Consider the following 17,086-nt stretch of genomic DNA (forward strand, 5'->3'; position numbering starts at 1 on the left):
CAACCTACACGGTTAAGGCTGCACGAGGGAGGCCTCTGCGGAAGAGAGAATCCCCCTATCCCCCTACCCCCCCCCCCCCCCCATTTTAATGATGGAAAAAGATGCTTTTGTTTGAACGCAAATTAATGTCGGAGGGAGGGAGAGGTGGTTCAATTTATTCTGACCAGGATTGTAGACGGAACGGTGGGCAATACATTCTGACGTTACATTTCCGAAAAAGACTTGGACTCCACTACCCTTTGCTCGTCTTGGCTGAATGCAAAAGTGCAGCGAAGAAAGGTTATTAAAACTAATTTCCTGAGTACCAAAGGTTCGATATCAAGCAAACATGCATAGCAAAGCAGCGGGGCAAACATTTTTTGCGAGTTTCAATTCTTGGGATTTTGCAGATTTTTAGGCGGCCTGCAAATAAAGAGTTCATGCAAAATCTTGTTTTTTAACTGCAGTGGTTACATTACGCTGATTTTACCTACCTGCGCATTTAGATGCATCAACAACAATGTCTCGACAACAATAAGCAGTTGTAATTTCAACCTTGGGCGACTTGTAGAAAATCGCAGAGATAAAACCTCTCTACAAGTCGAGAAAAAATATTTTAATAGGTCCCACAAATACAAAAAAGCCAAACTCTGAAATCAACTCTATTCAGACCAGGCTTCTATTGGTCTTCTGGCACCGGGGGGAGGGGACGGGAAAGGGGGTTTGAAGTGTTCACCCTGTAACCCTAAGAGTATGAAAATGAAACCTGAAGAATTTATAGACCTTTATAGCACGTTGGTAGTCCGTAACAGGGAATTGGCCACATTCGATTTATCAGTATTCTAACATGGATCCGAAGCTTTCGGGTCAAAATTGTAATTTTGTTAAGTTTCTTTTGTCTCAAAATTTCCAAGAGACTTGAGTACAAAGAAAACAGCACCAAAGATAGAAGTTTGTCCCCGGAGCCATGTTAGAATATCGAACGTGGCCTATTATGACGTCATGGTCACCTTCTTAGATCCGACATCTTGAATTGCATGGTTTTTGCTAAATGTTACAAAATCACCAAAACTGACTCTTAAATAATCAAAAATGATAAAAAGGTAAATATTTTAAAAAATAATGGTTACGGCCAGAAAATCCAAAAGTATGATTGCCTTGAAACAGCAAGAAGCTTGACAAATGACTTTTCACACAAAATTGTTTCCAGATTTAAGGATTTGATGATTTAAGGACCAGCAGCCATATTTTGAGTTCACTGATTTAATTCTTTTAACGTCAACATCGTTCAGCTTGGTGAGTGTCCCCCCACCCCCCGCTCAGTCCTCCCCTGGGCCCCCTTCAATTCCCCCTCTCGTCTGAATAGAGTTAAACTCACAGAAACATTTAGTGCCACACTGAATTTTTCTGATTCTTTTGAAGACATAAACAGTTGGACATCCGGCTGGATGATGTGGGTGATGTGGGTGATGTGCCAGATGTTTTAGTATGGGCAAACACTGAAAGGACAAGCTAACTGCAGCTAGTAATGACACGATAAGTCCACTCAGGGTTGTCTGTGCGATACAACCACGTTTATTAACCCCCAGGTAAACAAGACAAAAAGTTTAAACGATACAGGTAAATTTGAACTATGATCATCATATCAGAGCCAGTAAAACTGAAATACCAGTACGCGTTTAAAAACAGGAAAAAGTCTAGTCAATGTGAGCTTTCCTAAGAGCCATTGATTAAAAGCCTGGAAACCGTCACTATCTGTGCAGGGAGTAAAACTTTTACAGGTCTTAAAATCGCTCTACAGCTAATTACAAAGTCAAGTCCGTTTTAATCAAATACCATCATTGAGCTATAGTTCTTACTTCAAGGTGTAAAACTTTCACAGATCTTGAAATCGCTCTACAGCTAATTGTGAAGTCAAAAAGCCCGGTTAAATCACACATGATCATCAAGCTACAGTTCTTAAACTTTGTCTCTCCTTATCTACCAAGAAATAAAAGACTGAAGTCATAGCTGGTGAAGACAATCCTCTTGATCCTTTACTTCAGAACTTCAGTCAGCACGGTCTCGATAGCACGAACAACCCTGTCGATGTGCTTCTCAGTATTGTAGATGTGAGGTGAGAGGCGCATTCTGTTGCCCTTCTTGGTGGACACTCCAATCTTGTAGTCTTCGTACAGCGTGTCATAGAGCAGCTCGCTCAGTAACTTGTCACTCTCTTCTTCTTTGTCCTTACGTCTTCGTCTGCGACGGCCTTTTTCGGGCTCCGTAAACTTGAGGACTATAATTCCATGATACTGGTGATCCTCCGGCGGGGTCTCGATCTCGAACACGGGCTGCGGGAGATTTTGGAGCACGATGTCTAAACCTGTTCGCAACCGTAAGGAGAGTGCCTTGATCCTGTCTTCAATCTTCTGGAAACCGATAAGCCCCAGCAGATCTGCAGTGTACAGCAAGCCAATGAGGTTGGTGTCATTACGCTGACCAACCATCTCAAACTTGGACGCATCCGTAATTGGGAATGGCTTGCCGTAGGGGTCATCTGGGAGGGTGGGCGGGGGCTGCATCTCTCCGTTATACCCGATGTCTTTGGGCGCGAAGTTTGGAATACGCTCTCTCTTCATGTACAGCATGCCGGTTTCCTTGGGTCCCAAGAACCACTTGTGGCTGCCTCCGCTGTAGCTGTCACAGTCCATGGCTTTAAGGTCATGGTTGAAAGCGCCCCAGGTCTGCGCGCCATCCACATGTACATGAACATTGGGGTTCTTCTTGTGGATTTGATCCACCAGAACTTTAGTGGGCAGGCGCGTGCCACTTAAATGAGAAACCTAACGTAAAGAATAATAAACAAGTTGAGTTACTGGATTAGAGATTGTACAATAGCTGGGAGTTGGACATAAGCTACCGTTTAATTGAGTTAAATCGATTATAAGCAGAAGCGAGCTAAAACAACTTGCGTCGGAGAACAAATTAGGCTGAAGATAATTTATTTTCCTAACTTTTATTTGTCAAAAGTGAGAAAACTATTTCATTTTCCAAAACTTTTAAGTGACAGAGATAGTAACAGCATGTAGTGCTAGGAGGTCTATGACATAAGGCACAATAGCCCTTTACAAGGTTAACGTTTCTCGTTTGCATTACAATATACCCAGGGAGCAGGGATGGCGCAGTGGTGAGAGCGCTCGGCTCCTACCAATGTGGCCTGGGTTCGAGTCCGGCCCGGTGTCATATGTGGGTTGAGTTTGTTCTTGGTTTTCGCCTTGCTCCGAGGATTTTTCTCTGGGTTCTCCGGTTTTCTTCCCTCCACAAAAACCAACATCTCTAAATTCCAATTCGACCAGAATAGAGGACGTGCATGAAAATCAGCTAAGGCTGATGTGTCTACCTCTCTAAATATTGTAATTTTATGTAATTTTTCCTCTTTACTCATGCTTATAAGGACAATTGCTATCTAAAACCCAGTTTGGTTTTAAAATTTTAATAATAACGATAAATGAATTCTATCGCCCGGGCAACATCGTCGAATGGGCTACTGCCCCACATCCAACGTTGGATTACATTGTAATGCAAATGAGAAACGCTAACCGTGAAAAACGGCTTTTGATGTGTTTACTGACAAGTATCAGTCTGGAATATTACAATGTCTATCAGTTGTCTTACGCGCTCATTGGTTTATTCGCACCATTGCATAATTAAGGGGCGAGCAGATAAAAACAATTATCGCTTTAAAGCCTCAGTGCTTACGAAAAACGCCCCAAAAGACACAAATCTTAAGTAGAGAAAATAAGGGAGAAAAAAAGCAGAATGAAACTTAGATCTTATTAGAAGATCGTGTCAGCGAGGTCACCACTCTACTGAACTTGTAAGAAACTGGTGAAGATAATTGTCAAATTTTTCATACGTTCTTTTGCTAGCTTTCACCATCCTTAACAGAGCGGATTCATTATACAACTAATAATAATGCCTATCAACTTGTCCATTTTCCCCTGCTGGCCCTGTCAATCCCAGGATTGGCCAAAGTTTAAAGGTTGCAAGGAAACCCATAATTTCGATTTGTAAACATCAAAAACCAAACAGAGCAACACGCAAAAAACTGCTCATTTTTTTTTATCATTTCAGCTTTCATATGAGTTGTCATATAAGTTGTCACTGCTCGTTTTAACTTTCATGTGAGTTGTCAGTTGTTAGAGTCTTCTCGACAGTTCTAAGCGTTTGAACCAATTTATATGCATAATGTATTTTGGGTGCGACTTAAGTCGACGGTCGGTCTGTAAAAAGATTAATTAAACAGGCTGTGTGACCCGAAAATAACATTTTAATGGTAGGAAAAAACAGTAATAAGAGGGCTTAAGACATGCATAAAATTGAATCCAATCCGTTAAATATGTATATATACTTTTTCAACATCGAATTGGCCTGACTTAATTTCTTAGGCACGGTCTTAATGTGTCGCCTGTAAAAAAAAATTAAAAAATAAAGGAAAAAAACAGAGAAAAACATTTGAACCTACCTCACTGAATGTAACAAGTCGGGTTTTGTCATTGACATACGATAAGAACTTTTCTACTATCTTGACATCGTCTTTTTCTCCTTCCAAGTCGCACACAACGAGTTTCAAATTAGGAAAGCGGTTCTGCCTGATCTTCCAACCTACTTCTCCATCAGTTGGGTGATTCTCGCTCCACACCACCACCTCATCACCAGGGTTGAAATCCATACCGTTGTTGATGACGGCGTTGGGGTCCGAGCCATTCCTACAGAGAGCAAGCAGGTCTGGTTCCACGTTCAGCTGGGAGGCGATGAGGATCCTCGCTGCCTGGATGGTGAACACAAAAGGCTTGATTCGCTTCTGGATGGAGATGTCTCGGTTCCAATCTAGAGCCATGGCGTTCATGCAGTGCTGCACCGCGTCGATGGTGACGGACAAGTTGGCGGCGTTGATTGGGACGCAGTCAGCGTAGTCGTCGAACGCGAACAGGGTGCGGACGTATTCCCAGAGCTTCTCATCTTCGTTCGACAAACTGTTTATGGTGGTCACGATCTCCACGAACGTTTTCTCGAAACTCAGAAACGTCTCACGGCTTATGAGTCCGTGAGCTCGATACAAGCGAGCAACCTGGAACGTGGGGCGATTTTCGGGCGCCTTTGGATTGAGTGGTTCCATGGTTCTGCAGGTGACTTAAGGAATCACAGATTAGAAGCTCCCTTCAAACGTTCTGCAGCGAGACTGCGATGCTCGTACGTGATCACCTTTTTTTCTATCAATGTCTCATGCTGACAGCTGTCCTAACTTTTAAAAAGTTCTTTGTCCGAGAAACCAATAGTATCGAAACCCAATAACAGTTTTTACTCCCGCAAATGGTCAACAGCGACCGTAAGGTCAAAATCGTGCTAAAAAAAGAAAAACTGATTAATTCTGACATCGTACGTGCTGCTCCAGCACGTAACGCGTTTAAAAGTAGCGTAAAATATACACCTTTACCAGGACTATAGAAAAGCTAGACATTCAACAAAATGATTTTTCCCAATGTGCAGCTATGTGCCATTTTTTTGAACGATTCTTTTTGCAGAATTCTGGTTACATGTACATTAAGAAAGTAAACAAGCGATACTCCACATGACCTTCAGTAAACCAAAGGCGTGTTTATATGGCTTTTAAAGTTCTATAATTTATTCGAAATTCGCGAGTTAAGCCTTACTGTGACTAATCACTGGAATTACGGGACCAAGGAACTTCAGTGGCTTAGTGTTTCATTAGGCTGTACATTTAAATTCAATTAGTTCTTGTGAATGTCACGAAATTGTATAATTTATTTCGCCGAAATTGATTGTACAAAAAACCCACCAAATTTAGTGAGTTTTACATCGGCTTTGTTTCATAGTCTAGTCACAGCTCTGCGGCTGCAGGTTGTCAGTTCTCATTTCTATACAGTTCCAGAGTTCTAGAGTTCCACCACGCCACAATTCCAAATTCGACGATTTCCGGATCGGTGGTTCCACAGATTGTTTGTTAATCTCCAGCGGCATACGGTTTATTCGGCTCTTGTCCAAAAAAATCTTATGCTCTCGCAGGCTAACTCCAGCTGTACTTTATACTTTTTCCAGACTTCAAGCCGTTTTCAGAATTTTTACGGACACCAAGGTGTTTTTTCTTATGGGAAATAACTGAACAGTGTCCTATTTTGCCTGTCATACTTCAGACAGGCTAGCTGTCGCGATCGTTATGCCAGTATGCAACCGGAAGGTTTCTGCAGAGTTCAACAATAATCTCAGGATTTCCTTTCTCCCTGGATCATCTTTCCTTTGCGGTTATAAACAGTGTCATAATTCATAGAGGCATAGTTCAAGGACCCACTCCCACTGTTGTTTACTGCTTTCGGGTTTTATGAATTGTCTAGGATGGGCGGCAACTCTATGGGGTGGAGAATCAGGCGATGCTATTTTTGACAGTAAGCTTGCGGGGAGCACTGGAAACATAAAAACCTGTATTCAAAATGGCCTCTGAAATGCGGTTGCATCAGCACGTCTCAATGGGGTTAACCGTTAGCCGTAAACTAAACGGGCCAAAAATGCAAAAATATTAATTGTAAAAAAATTGTAATCCCCTAAAGTGAAAGTCTCAAAATCTCTTGTCAAGACTTGTTTGTGTCTTACATTGTGGCTTGTTAGCTATATTAGTTTACAGCTCTAGTTCCTTTATGCTGCGGAAACTAGTGTTGGTGTCAAGATCGGCAACGGATATTTTTTGACACTATTTTTACGCAAAATGTAAGAATACCCACGACTGTAACATTTGATATCAAAGTGAAATGGTCCGTATTAACTCGTATTTGTCATTGTCTTGCAGGAATTCTACTTGCCAATGCAGTCCGGAGGAATTTTAAGTCCCGAGCACCTAGCTGCAATCTTCCTCAACCTGCAGGTAGATACTGAACGTGACAGAGACCGACGTTAGATAAATATTAATAAATATTACGTGAGGTCTTTGAGCTTATAGATATTTAGGATCACGTATGGGGTCAATATTGAGCCACGTTTCGACACGTTATCATTCGCGACTAGCTTTGGTTTATTTAAAAAAAAAAACCCCTGCATTCTCGTTAGTTTGTAGGTTTGCGCATCTTGAAAAATTTAGCCTAAATTTTTCAAGTTCGTTGTTTGTAATCCGTGTTAATCTTCTCAATCCTTGACCATCCTTGTTCCTTTATGGTTTCTTATTATCTCATTGGTGTTTTTTTTTTTTTTTTTTTTTTTTTTTTGTCTTAACCTTAGTAAACTATTAGTTATTCAGTTTAAAGGTAATTTTGTACATAGCTAGAATACCGTGACTGAGTCGCCTTCAAGCTCGTCACGCAGAAGAATGTCAGCGTAGGCGGCTGTAGAAATTCATTAACAAAATAATTATAATAAAGATAACATTTGTTTGTTTTTTTTTTTTACGGATAATAAATACCCGAGAGTACTAGAGCAGAGGTCAGTTTTGTTCTGGTCAGTCGGAACAGAATTCAAATGTAATTTGTTCAAGAATTTAAATGTAATTACATTTTGTAAAAGCCCGCTCTTTTTTTTTTTTCGCGCTTGAAATCCAACCGTTTAGCGTTTAAAAGCAACCTGTGCTGTGATAATTAGGGTTAAATTTTTCGATATCCCTTTCTTTTAAGAACTAGTTTTGTTTGAAACCTCTGTTTTAACATTAAGTCATGTCTGTTTTTGTAATAGAAGCTTAAAGCAATTATGCCCAACTTCATTCTATAGTCGAGCTAGAAGCCAAAAAGAAAAATCATATGCAAGAAAAAGCTTACCAAAAGCTATTTTTCACCCTTGAGAATTGTTTGTAGTTTATACATAAGCCCATTGTTTTGACGAATTGTCCCACACGCGATGAATTCAAGAACACTCGAGTTGATCCAGATTCACTCAAGTGTTTGCAACAGATTATGTAAACTTTAAAGGTGCTTTTCATTCTTTTCTGAATATAAAATCAAGAAATGTAACTTATGCTTACTTAGGTTAATTTAAACACCCAGCGTGTATTCAGCAAAGTTTTATAGGGGGAGGTTCTACCCTGAGGTCCCACCCTTACCCTTTTATATACCATTGTTGACCGAAAAGGCAACCCTTTCATGTACCTTCCATAAAAAATGGTATCCTTTCCACAAAGAGTCGGACCTCAGTAATTCGAACTCGGTTTTTTAGAATTCCCCGTTATTTCGAACTCCAAACCATTTCTCTTGGTTGTACTCTTTAGTCATCGGCTATTTTGAACTCCCATTATTTCGAACTATTTTTCGGTTCGAAATAACGGGCTTCGACCGTACCCACATTACGCTCTGCAAACTCACTTTGCATCGGTAATTGATACCCTGGGAATTATGCAATGGAAAGAACAGTTAAGAGAACTTTTAATTAATGCCATATAGTTTCTTGTCTATTACACATAGCTTGAGAGCAAGTTAACCGTCCCTGCTTTTCTCGAGCAGAAGCCATTTTTATGAAATAGTGTTTTTTTTCGTAGGAATTGCTGGAAGTGAATTCAAAGTTTTGTGCTAAACTGCAGAAAAGTCTGGAGGAATCGGTGGCAAACGGTGATGAGGTATAATTTGCTCAGTTTATAATAACTGTCCTAAGGTTGAAATGAAATTAATTATTCAAGCCATTATAACAGCCTGAGGTATTGTAGTAAAATTCTATACTATTTAGGCCCTTTCCACATTAATGCGTTTTCGTTTGAAAACGCGTACTTTTTGATGCGTTTTCGCGTCGTATGTAGAGACATTTGAAAAGAGAGCTCTATCGTATTACTGTGAGCAACGTAAACTGATGGAGGCTTTCGAAAAGCTGACATCATTCACAGCATCTTGTGCACATATGCATATAACAGTTATGGCGTTTATTTATGGCATAGCAGCATTTTCAAACCTTTTATTTAGTGCAGACGGGGAAAACGTTGCGAAAGCTTTAGTGTGGACCGGAAGCGTTTTCGACGGAAACAAGTCGCTTTTAAAACGCATTAGTGTGGAGGTGGCTTAGAATGACCTCGGCTGCATGGCAAGCGCGGAAAAACGTGTAACCAGTGTCAACGGCAGGAAAAATAGACCAATTTCGATATATTAAACTTCAGGCTAAAACAGTAGACTTCAGTACGAGGCTCTGGGGAATAACTACAGAGTTTGTGGGGTTTATTCCCCAGAGCCTCGTGCTGAGGTCTATTGTGTTAGGCTGAATTTTAATATATTGAAATTGGTGTATTGCTTTAGGACAAATCACACTTGATGTTGGCTTTTGTACATGATCGGCTGAAAGTCAACATCGATCTTCATAATTATTAGTTGGAAAAGGTCGTACATATAAAATGTTGCTATTTTTTTGAATTGTGTATTGAATTTCCACCTCAAGTTGAAAAGAAATTGAATTTCCCACTTTTTTTGGAAAACCAAAGAACACCGAATCAAATAAATAGCTGAGAAAGTGTGGTAAATTCAGCTCATGTTCTCAAGCTAGCATTTTTAAGGTTTCAGAGCTAGGTTAAATTAAAAGATTAATCCTTCGCATTTTATTTCTAGGAGTTTTCTAACGTTAATGTGGGAAGCATTTTCCTTGAAAGTGTTGACTTTTTCCAGGCGTACGAAATCTACTGTTCAAAACAGGTGAGAATGTAAACTCTCCTTACTAAATGCCTTATCCCAGGCCTCCCTCCTTGGTTTGAGCGCGGTGCGCGTGGAGTTATGGGTCTACCACCGCGCTCGAAAGTCGCAACCTAACCATAAAGCACTCCGGGCTTCGCCTAAGAAACGCAACGACGCCTTGGCACGAGGCAGCCTCACTGATCGAAACGTTCAAGCGCCACAAATTTTTCAGCAAAGTGTCGACTTTCATGTTTCAATCTTTTCATTTAGATTATAATGTATTTAAATAATATGTCTAGCGTCGTGTGTGCTTGCAATTCTCTCGTCCGCATCAAGTAACACCGAAAATCTGCGTGATAACTTTACCAAGTTACTTCCACTGTAAAGACAAAAATAAATAATCAACTAAAATCGTTTTGATACTCTCTGGTAGAGCAGGATGAACTTTTAATAAGTAACATGAAATGAACTGCACAAAAAGTGTGTACCTTAACTAATTAGTAGTTTTGGTTTCCGTTTGCAGACTGCAGCCTCTGCCTTATTGGAATCCCTTCAGAAGAAAACAGAACTGCTAAGAATCTTTCTAAACGTAAGTGCAATGCAAGAAGTCTTTTCTGGGCAATAATTTATTTATTTTTTATTTAAGTTTTATTTATTTATTGCCGAGTTTTTTTTGTGTTAGGTGACCTGCCGGGAGAATCCTAAGTGCCGGAAAATGGACTTGAATTCTTTCATCCTCGCTCCTGTACAACGAATTATGAAGTAAGTGATTGAATCAGTGAGTCGATCAGTCAGCCTATCACTCACTCACTCACTCAAAAATAATAGGTAAATATATCAACTTAATGTTTAAAAAAAAGAAAAGAGATTCTCAGCTTACAAACGAAATGAGCATTATAATTTTTATTTAATTTTATTTGAATTATAAAATAATCAAGTGAATGTTATTTCTTATTGTACTAGTTAATGTTAAACCTTTATTGTAAACAGACCAATACCTCCCTTTGGAGAGTAAGGCACAATGAAGATATACTATACTATACTATACTATACTATACTATACTATACTATACTATACTATACTATACTATACTATACTATACTATACTATACTATACTATACTATACTATACTATACTATACTATACTATACTATACTACACTATACTCACTCACCAGTCCGGGATCGTTATCAGATTTGATAACCTCGACCAAAACAAACCATTAACCAATCGCTGCGCAAGTTTTCGTTCACGTGACATTATTTGGTAGCAACAGTGTATAATTCAATATGGCGGTCGACGGGGCGCTGCGATGAAAGGAGTTACTTTTTTCACAACATCACAATGCAATTTCATTTAATTGTAATTGTATGTTTTCGCAATAGGTTACTGGATTATGGAATAGAAACAGAGACGTATGGAAGAAAACTGTCTTTGTCCAAAAGCTACAGCGAAAAGTTTCATTTTCAGATAGACACCGTATAATATTTGTTCCGAGTAAAAACACACGAAGGTAGACAACAGTTATTCTGTTCACAAAAGCGTTGTTTATTGATACTAATATGATAGCTTCTATTTCCTCTCAGGTTTCATTTTCTTGGTAGTTGGCGAAGCTGGCTGTTCAACAGTCTGTATAAAATATAAACGAAACACTAACGGTAAATACATCTTGAGTTCACAAATTGACACTGAACAAGTTGCTTCTATATTCCAAGCGGAGAGCTGTAACTGAATTCCGTTCAATTTGCATGAGCGAAGCGTGGTTACGACCGAAACATCTCCTACTATGATTCATTACTATGAAATGGAAATAACAGTATCGAAACAGTTCGCGACCCTCCCTCTGTCGACTCTCTGTCCAGATATACTGAAGATAGAATAGCTTACCTCGATGACCATATCCCATCCCACGCCTAATTCCATTTCTGCGATTGCTAATTCAATCCCCTTTGCCGTATTGTACATTTCGTTTCCATCTTTGATGCACTGGAGTTCTCTTTGTCGTTGTGGGCTCGCCTGATATGGTTCTGGCACAACAACAAAAATATAGCAGGTATATTTACTTTAATTCGTGATACACCTCCGTTCAGTGGAATGGGTACATGCAACACGTTATGTCGTGAGATGTGACAGTAAACTTGAAAGTCTTGGCATTTCCGGAAAAAAATGTTTTAGTTGTAGATCAGTAGTCTATTGTTGTGTATTCGGTGATATGGAAAAACGCTTTAAATGACCGATTCATATAAAAGAAACTATAATTCAAGTAATATGTTTTCGTACCATAGTTCACTCGCTAAATCCAACAATAAGCTTCATTATATAACGACTGGTGTGCCAGAAAACTGACCTAGTTTGGCCGGCATTTCCGGAAAATATTTCAGGACCGCGAGTTGTTGAAATTGACTCTAAAATATAGGAAACTTACCCTTTAACGTGATTGTCGATTTTCCCGCAGTCCGAAAGGTGTTTTAGTTCCCTGTTTATGAAGTATTGCACCCGGCCTATCTGTCTTCCAGCAACTTCTCTCAAAGTGTAATTTTTCTTAGCGCTCTTGGATACCAGACTGTGGCACGTCTAGAAGTGTCTCGGGTATTTCTCTAATTTCCGGCAAAACAAAACGAAGTGCGAACGAGTCTTTGTTTCCAATTTTCAGGAAGGACATGAAAAGGAGTTCCTTCTGGCCCCTTGATTTTGACCTCATGGTAACCCTTCAAAAGAAAATAAACAACTAATGTTAGATTCGCAAGTGGTTTCCCGACCACCTGGACTGCCGTACCATGAATCGAGCGACTCACTAAGAGCTATAATTTTTCTGGAGGGGCTTAGATGATTTATGTAAGTTACTTTTACGTACCCCTTGATTTTGCCACCAGTAATTTGAATGGTGCGTGTCTGTCAGGCCTAAAAGGAACGAAAATTTTATGCTGCAAAACTCGACAACAATAAACCTACCCTATGTAATGACCAAGCTATATCCACAAAATCGACTTAAATTTGCTATTTTGATTCTATGGGTACCAGCATCCGCCATCTCAATACCTAGGAACATATCGATTACAGCTGTAAATATGGCCGCCGTTACGAACAACACATCGCAAATCAAAATACCCCCGTGCACTTTTTTCACAGATCGTGCACAACACTGAAAACACGTTAAATCCCAAGAATACGGCGTGAAGATTAACGACATATTTTTTGTGATTTTCGCAAAAATCTCCAGGTAACTTAAATCTAATGACAAAATGAAAAGCATACCTGGTTTGGATGCAAAATTGCATGCGCTGTTTCACTTTACGAGTAGCATTTTACATCGTTTACGCTGGTCTTCAACCGCCATCTTCAAAACACGTGAGGCTCCTTCTTTTCTGGTAATTATCGAATAGAATTATGGGTAAATTACCCGAGTATAATCGAACAAATAACGAGCAAAGCGAAGTGAATACGAAAATTCCCGGTTCTTGAAATGGCCGCCATGTTGTGACGTCACATGGTTATCAAATCTGATAACGATCCCGGACTGCTCACTCACTCACACTCGCTCGCTCGCTCGCTCAAGCAATCAATCAATCAATGAATCAATCAGTCAAGCAAGCGAGCAAGCAATCAGTAAGTCAGTCAGTCAATCAGCCATTCAGTCAGTTAGTCGGTCAATTAGTCAGTCTGTCATTCAGTCTGTCAGTCAGTACGGTCAGTCAGTCAGTCAGTCAGTCAGTCAGGAAAGTTTGGCATTCGAGTTAAGTCAAGTCATAACCATGACAGCAGTATTTTGTTGCTCACGTGTTAGCTGATCTTCACCAATTGTCTTCGACCTACCACGGTTTCGTTTGCCCTGAGGGTTCCAGAAGAGTTCCTGTTTAGTTACGTTGTTGTGTGGGTTATTCGTGTAGAGCTCTCATATATAATCGTCATAATCATTATTTCATTATTTCTTTCAGATATCCTCTGCTTCTTAGTAGAATCTGCAAGGCCTCCCCACGAAGAAACCCCGATCGAGAGAAACTCAAAATGGCTCAAAGACGGATCGAGGAACAGCTGAATAAGATCAACGCTGTAAGTAATTACGTTATCACGTGCAGGTTGCTTAGGTTGCATAGCAACATTTTTGTCAAAAAAAAAATCTGTAGGCGCGGTTCACACTTTGTGGCCGGGAGAAGTAAAGTTTAAAAACCGCTTTCACCCAAGTTTAAGTTATGGTCACGTTAATAAGGCTGATTGAGGGTAGAAAACAGGACAAGACAAACTGAATGATTATTCTATAAGGAAGATCATCTCTGAGCTAAACACTACAAACTTCCATTGATCTGAGTGACTGACGGTAAAATCACTATATGAGGAAGATGCGCCTAATTTGAAACAATTCATGTGTTACAATGGGTATTCTCAGTCAGTTCAATAAAATGACAAAGCTTGCAGAAATATTGCTTGCGTTATAAACATATTTTACTCAGTTAAAATTTTAGTCAATCTCAAATGCAATGGGTATTTTTGTAATACGCTTTCTTTCTTTCCAGTTGAACACGACCGTTGAATCTCGCCAAAAGCGTTATCGAGCCAGCCAACAGTTGGGTAGATCAGATTCCCTAGATAAACTACAGATGAAGAAGATGGCGTCAGATATCCTTAATTGGACCATGGAGGAAATGCAACTTTTAATGCACGGCGTATTTCAGGTCAGTGAGGGTCAAAAACTCAAATATCAACTTTTTGCCGCTGGATACGAGGTATTGATAGATCTTAACCTCTCTTTGAATGGCTTTAACCGATCTGGCCAGAAAACCAGTTTTCAACGACTACAGTGGATTTATGCTAAAACAACTAGATTATTCGCTGTCGGTTTCTATGCGTGATAGTTGACTCAGGCTGTGCCCTCGTCAACTATCACGCGTCAGAATTGAAATCTCGAGCTCATACAAAAAATCTAATTGCTAAATAGAACAACTCGTAAGAATGGTACTCATACAACGACTTGTATTCATGTGAGTGGTCTTGCGGTGATGTGACGATGAATGTGACTTCAGGACGTTTTGTCTTTTTAACTCGTTCAATCGAAATAACCTGTTTAACATTTGACGTTGTCACTCGTTTCCAGATCACTATCCACGAGTTCGGCGCAAGCTGGAACCGACGTAGCAGTAAGAAAGCCATTTCAGTGTGTGCTCTGTTCTGCGTCAGAGGTCACTCAGAGGTTTGTATCCTTAAAAGGGCATACGATATTTCTTCCATAGCGGTCGTGCTTTTAAAAGGCTTCCTATTTAGACCAACAAATTTACAAAAAGCTTCGCTCTTCCAAGGCTGAAAACATTCCCGTTCTGTAAAGTGTTCAGTAACATTTCTATACTCTCTCCTCCCTGGTAGTATGTTCGCATCGACTCTGACGATGAGGGGGAGTGTGAGGAGCCGTTATTTCCCGGGGAGGGTGACGTGACAGACGCTGCTGTCGTTCTTCTCAGAAAGAAGATGAGCGGGAAGTACACTTTGTTTAAGGTAGGTCACGATGACTTGGTACAGCGGTATTCCGTTATAGGTACATTACTAGCAAAAAATTTCGGACGTTAAAATTTCGAAAACTTTGCTGAAACATAGCTAGAGTAAATTTATGCCAACAAAACACGAATTAGACTGAAACAACAACATTACTATATATGAAAAAGATAGTTTTATTGTACCCTTAGGGTTTTACAGCTACACCAATACAATACATTTATTAATTCTCCCAAATGAATTTTCAGAATTAATGTACATCGAGTAAAAAGGAAAGAGAGTAAATTCAAAATGTCTAATTACATTCATATTAAAAACACGTGATGGATGACTTAAAACTTAAAACTGCATTTCACTTCTCGCACTCTTCTCGCACTCTTCTTGAAATGCGAAACTATGTGCGAGTTCTTAGTTGTAACAGACCAACGAGAAAATAACACATATTTTACCAAGCCATTCAGTACATATTTCAAGCTGTCTCTTAACTAGAGTTCGCTCCATAAAGTTGGGCATCAGTAATGGAAACTAAGAGCTCTGGCGCTAGTTGACGCTTAAACATTTCGGATGGTTTTATTTTCGGGACTTTTTTGTCCAAAATTAAAATCGTCCGAACTTTTTTGAAAGTAATGTGTGTTGCTGTCGAGATGCTCAAAACCAAAACATATCTGGTCCGCAGCAAACCTATTCAATCGATAATAGTTATATTTTCTGCGGGTTCTTATCTCCCAATCACATTGCAAATCACTCTGGAACAAAGAAAACCTAAAGTTTTCTGATCTTTGCTAAGTTTCTGTTTCGCTTTGTTCTGTCTCGCAGGAACCACTGTACTTGGACATGTGTGTAATTTACAGAGACTGTGGTAAGTTGAAAAATAAGCCCGCAATTCGTCTATATAAAAAGGTGGTCTTATTAGAAAAGGCTGTTTTAATTGAGCAATTTATAAGGGTTTAATCTCAAACTCATCAATAATTCATTCGGCTTAAATAGGGGAGATCGTAACCATGACGTTGGTTGTGGCTTCCCCTGAAAAGATATATCAAACATTAGAGACAGTGGCTCACCACATTTCCAAACTTTTCGAAGTTCGTCAAAAATACTCCACTGCGCGTCGTATTTTCAACTCTCCTCTCGATATTTGGAAATGTGGTAAGACACGATCTCTCTTGTTTGACATATCACATGAAGTATTGCCTCTCATTGGCTGCATACTATTTTGTTTTTCTGCAGAACGGAAGGACGCCTTTGAGATCATGTCAATAGGCAAAGAGACGTACGTCTTCAGAGCATCCTCCAGTCGCGAGTATCGAAGATGGCTGAAGTATCTCAGGCTTGAAGCAAAAGAACTTGGAGGGTGGAAGAGACGACGTCACGGACTTCCCAATATCATGATTAAAAATCTGTAGATCTATTCCTGTAATGATAGTGTCCATGTAAACATTTGCTTCAAAAAGTTGCAATCTCAACAAGTTGCGTGACAACCCATATTTTGGTCGTCACGCAACGCTTCTTAACTGGGAGAATCGTTGCGTGACAATGCCTTCAGAAGGAGACCACTTCATAAGGAACAGATTGGAAAATATACATAGAACAATTTCTTTATGTACAAGCCTTAAAGGTCATTTCTTTTCTGACCGTATCGAAAATCGTTTGCGGTTCAAAAGTGTGAAAACGCAAAAAAAAAAACTTTACTTGTCGCCTGTCATTCACTGAAGAACATAATATATTTCGTTATCAGAAACAGAAAAAATGTAGTATAATGTATAAATTTGTCGTCCAAAATAAATTATGAACAGATTATCATGATAAGTGCATAAGCGTCTCATCTTCGAGAACATGCGTGAATAAAAGACGTTTCTGATCCTACCAAAGTTAAAAAATTTTGACGCCTTAAACATTTCAATATTTAATCAAACACCTTTAAAAACTTTTTAAAATAAACCCAACATATGAATCACAGCTTTTCTCAACTGGAAGGGGATTATCTGCATGTCTACTGTGTGA

The 17,086-nt window shown here is 39.6% G+C and overlaps 2 protein-coding genes and 1 long non-coding RNA gene across 9 annotated transcripts in view; 1 reads left to right on the top strand and 2 right to left on the bottom strand.

The window, feature by feature from the left end:
• The window catches only part of LOC110048014 (uncharacterized), a 32,619-nt gene extending 15,728 nt beyond the window's left edge, over positions 1–16,891 (top strand). For both annotated transcript variants that reach the window (XM_089296491.1, XM_089296492.1), the window contains 11 exons: positions 6,824–6,898; positions 8,492–8,569; positions 9,540–9,623; positions 10,126–10,191; positions 10,285–10,364; positions 13,540–13,654; positions 14,116–14,274; positions 14,694–14,789; positions 14,960–15,088; positions 15,902–15,944; positions 16,313–16,891. In XM_089296491.1, the coding sequence (XP_089152617.1) occupies positions 6,824–6,898; positions 8,492–8,569; positions 9,540–9,623; positions 10,126–10,191; positions 10,285–10,364; positions 13,540–13,654; positions 14,116–14,274; positions 14,694–14,789; positions 14,960–15,088; positions 15,902–15,944; positions 16,313–16,488 (1,101 nt within the window). In that variant the 3' untranslated portion in view covers positions 16,489–16,891. The remainder of the gene's footprint in view (positions 1–6,823; positions 6,899–8,491; positions 8,570–9,539; positions 9,624–10,125; positions 10,192–10,284; positions 10,365–13,539; positions 13,655–14,115; positions 14,275–14,693; positions 14,790–14,959; positions 15,089–15,901; positions 15,945–16,312) is intronic.
• On the bottom strand, positions 1,521–5,225 carry LOC110048026 (uncharacterized). Its single transcript, XM_089296501.1, has 2 exons — positions 4,487–5,225; positions 1,521–2,804 (listed from the first exon to the last, which is right to left on the bottom strand). Exons 1-2 carry the CDS (start codon positions 5,138–5,140, stop codon positions 2,016–2,018), a joined length of 1,443 nt encoding a protein of 480 aa, XP_089152627.1. The 5' UTR covers positions 5,141–5,225; the 3' UTR covers positions 1,521–2,015.
• LOC149107239 (uncharacterized) lies at positions 10,931–13,110 on the bottom strand. 6 transcript variants are annotated; one of them, XR_016209305.1, is made up of 5 exons: positions 12,860–13,110; positions 12,459–12,505; positions 12,030–12,312; positions 11,492–11,631; positions 10,931–11,233 (listed from the first exon to the last, which is right to left on the bottom strand). It is a non-coding gene; the product is annotated as an uncharacterized LOC149107239 (long non-coding RNA). The 6 variants fall into 6 exon arrangements; XR_016209306.1 differs by lacking the exon at positions 12,459–12,505 and having other exon boundaries at positions 12,860–13,106; XR_016209304.1 differs by lacking the exon at positions 12,860–13,110 and having other exon boundaries at positions 12,459–12,758.
• Positions 16,892–17,086: the final 195 nt, after the last annotated feature.

This window comes from Orbicella faveolata, unplaced genomic scaffold (genome assembly GCF_042242905.1).
Source record: "Orbicella faveolata isolate gen_17 unplaced genomic scaffold, um_ofav_v1 contig_27, whole genome shotgun sequence".
Lineage (NCBI taxonomy): Eukaryota > Metazoa > Cnidaria > Anthozoa > Scleractinia > Merulinidae > Orbicella > Orbicella faveolata.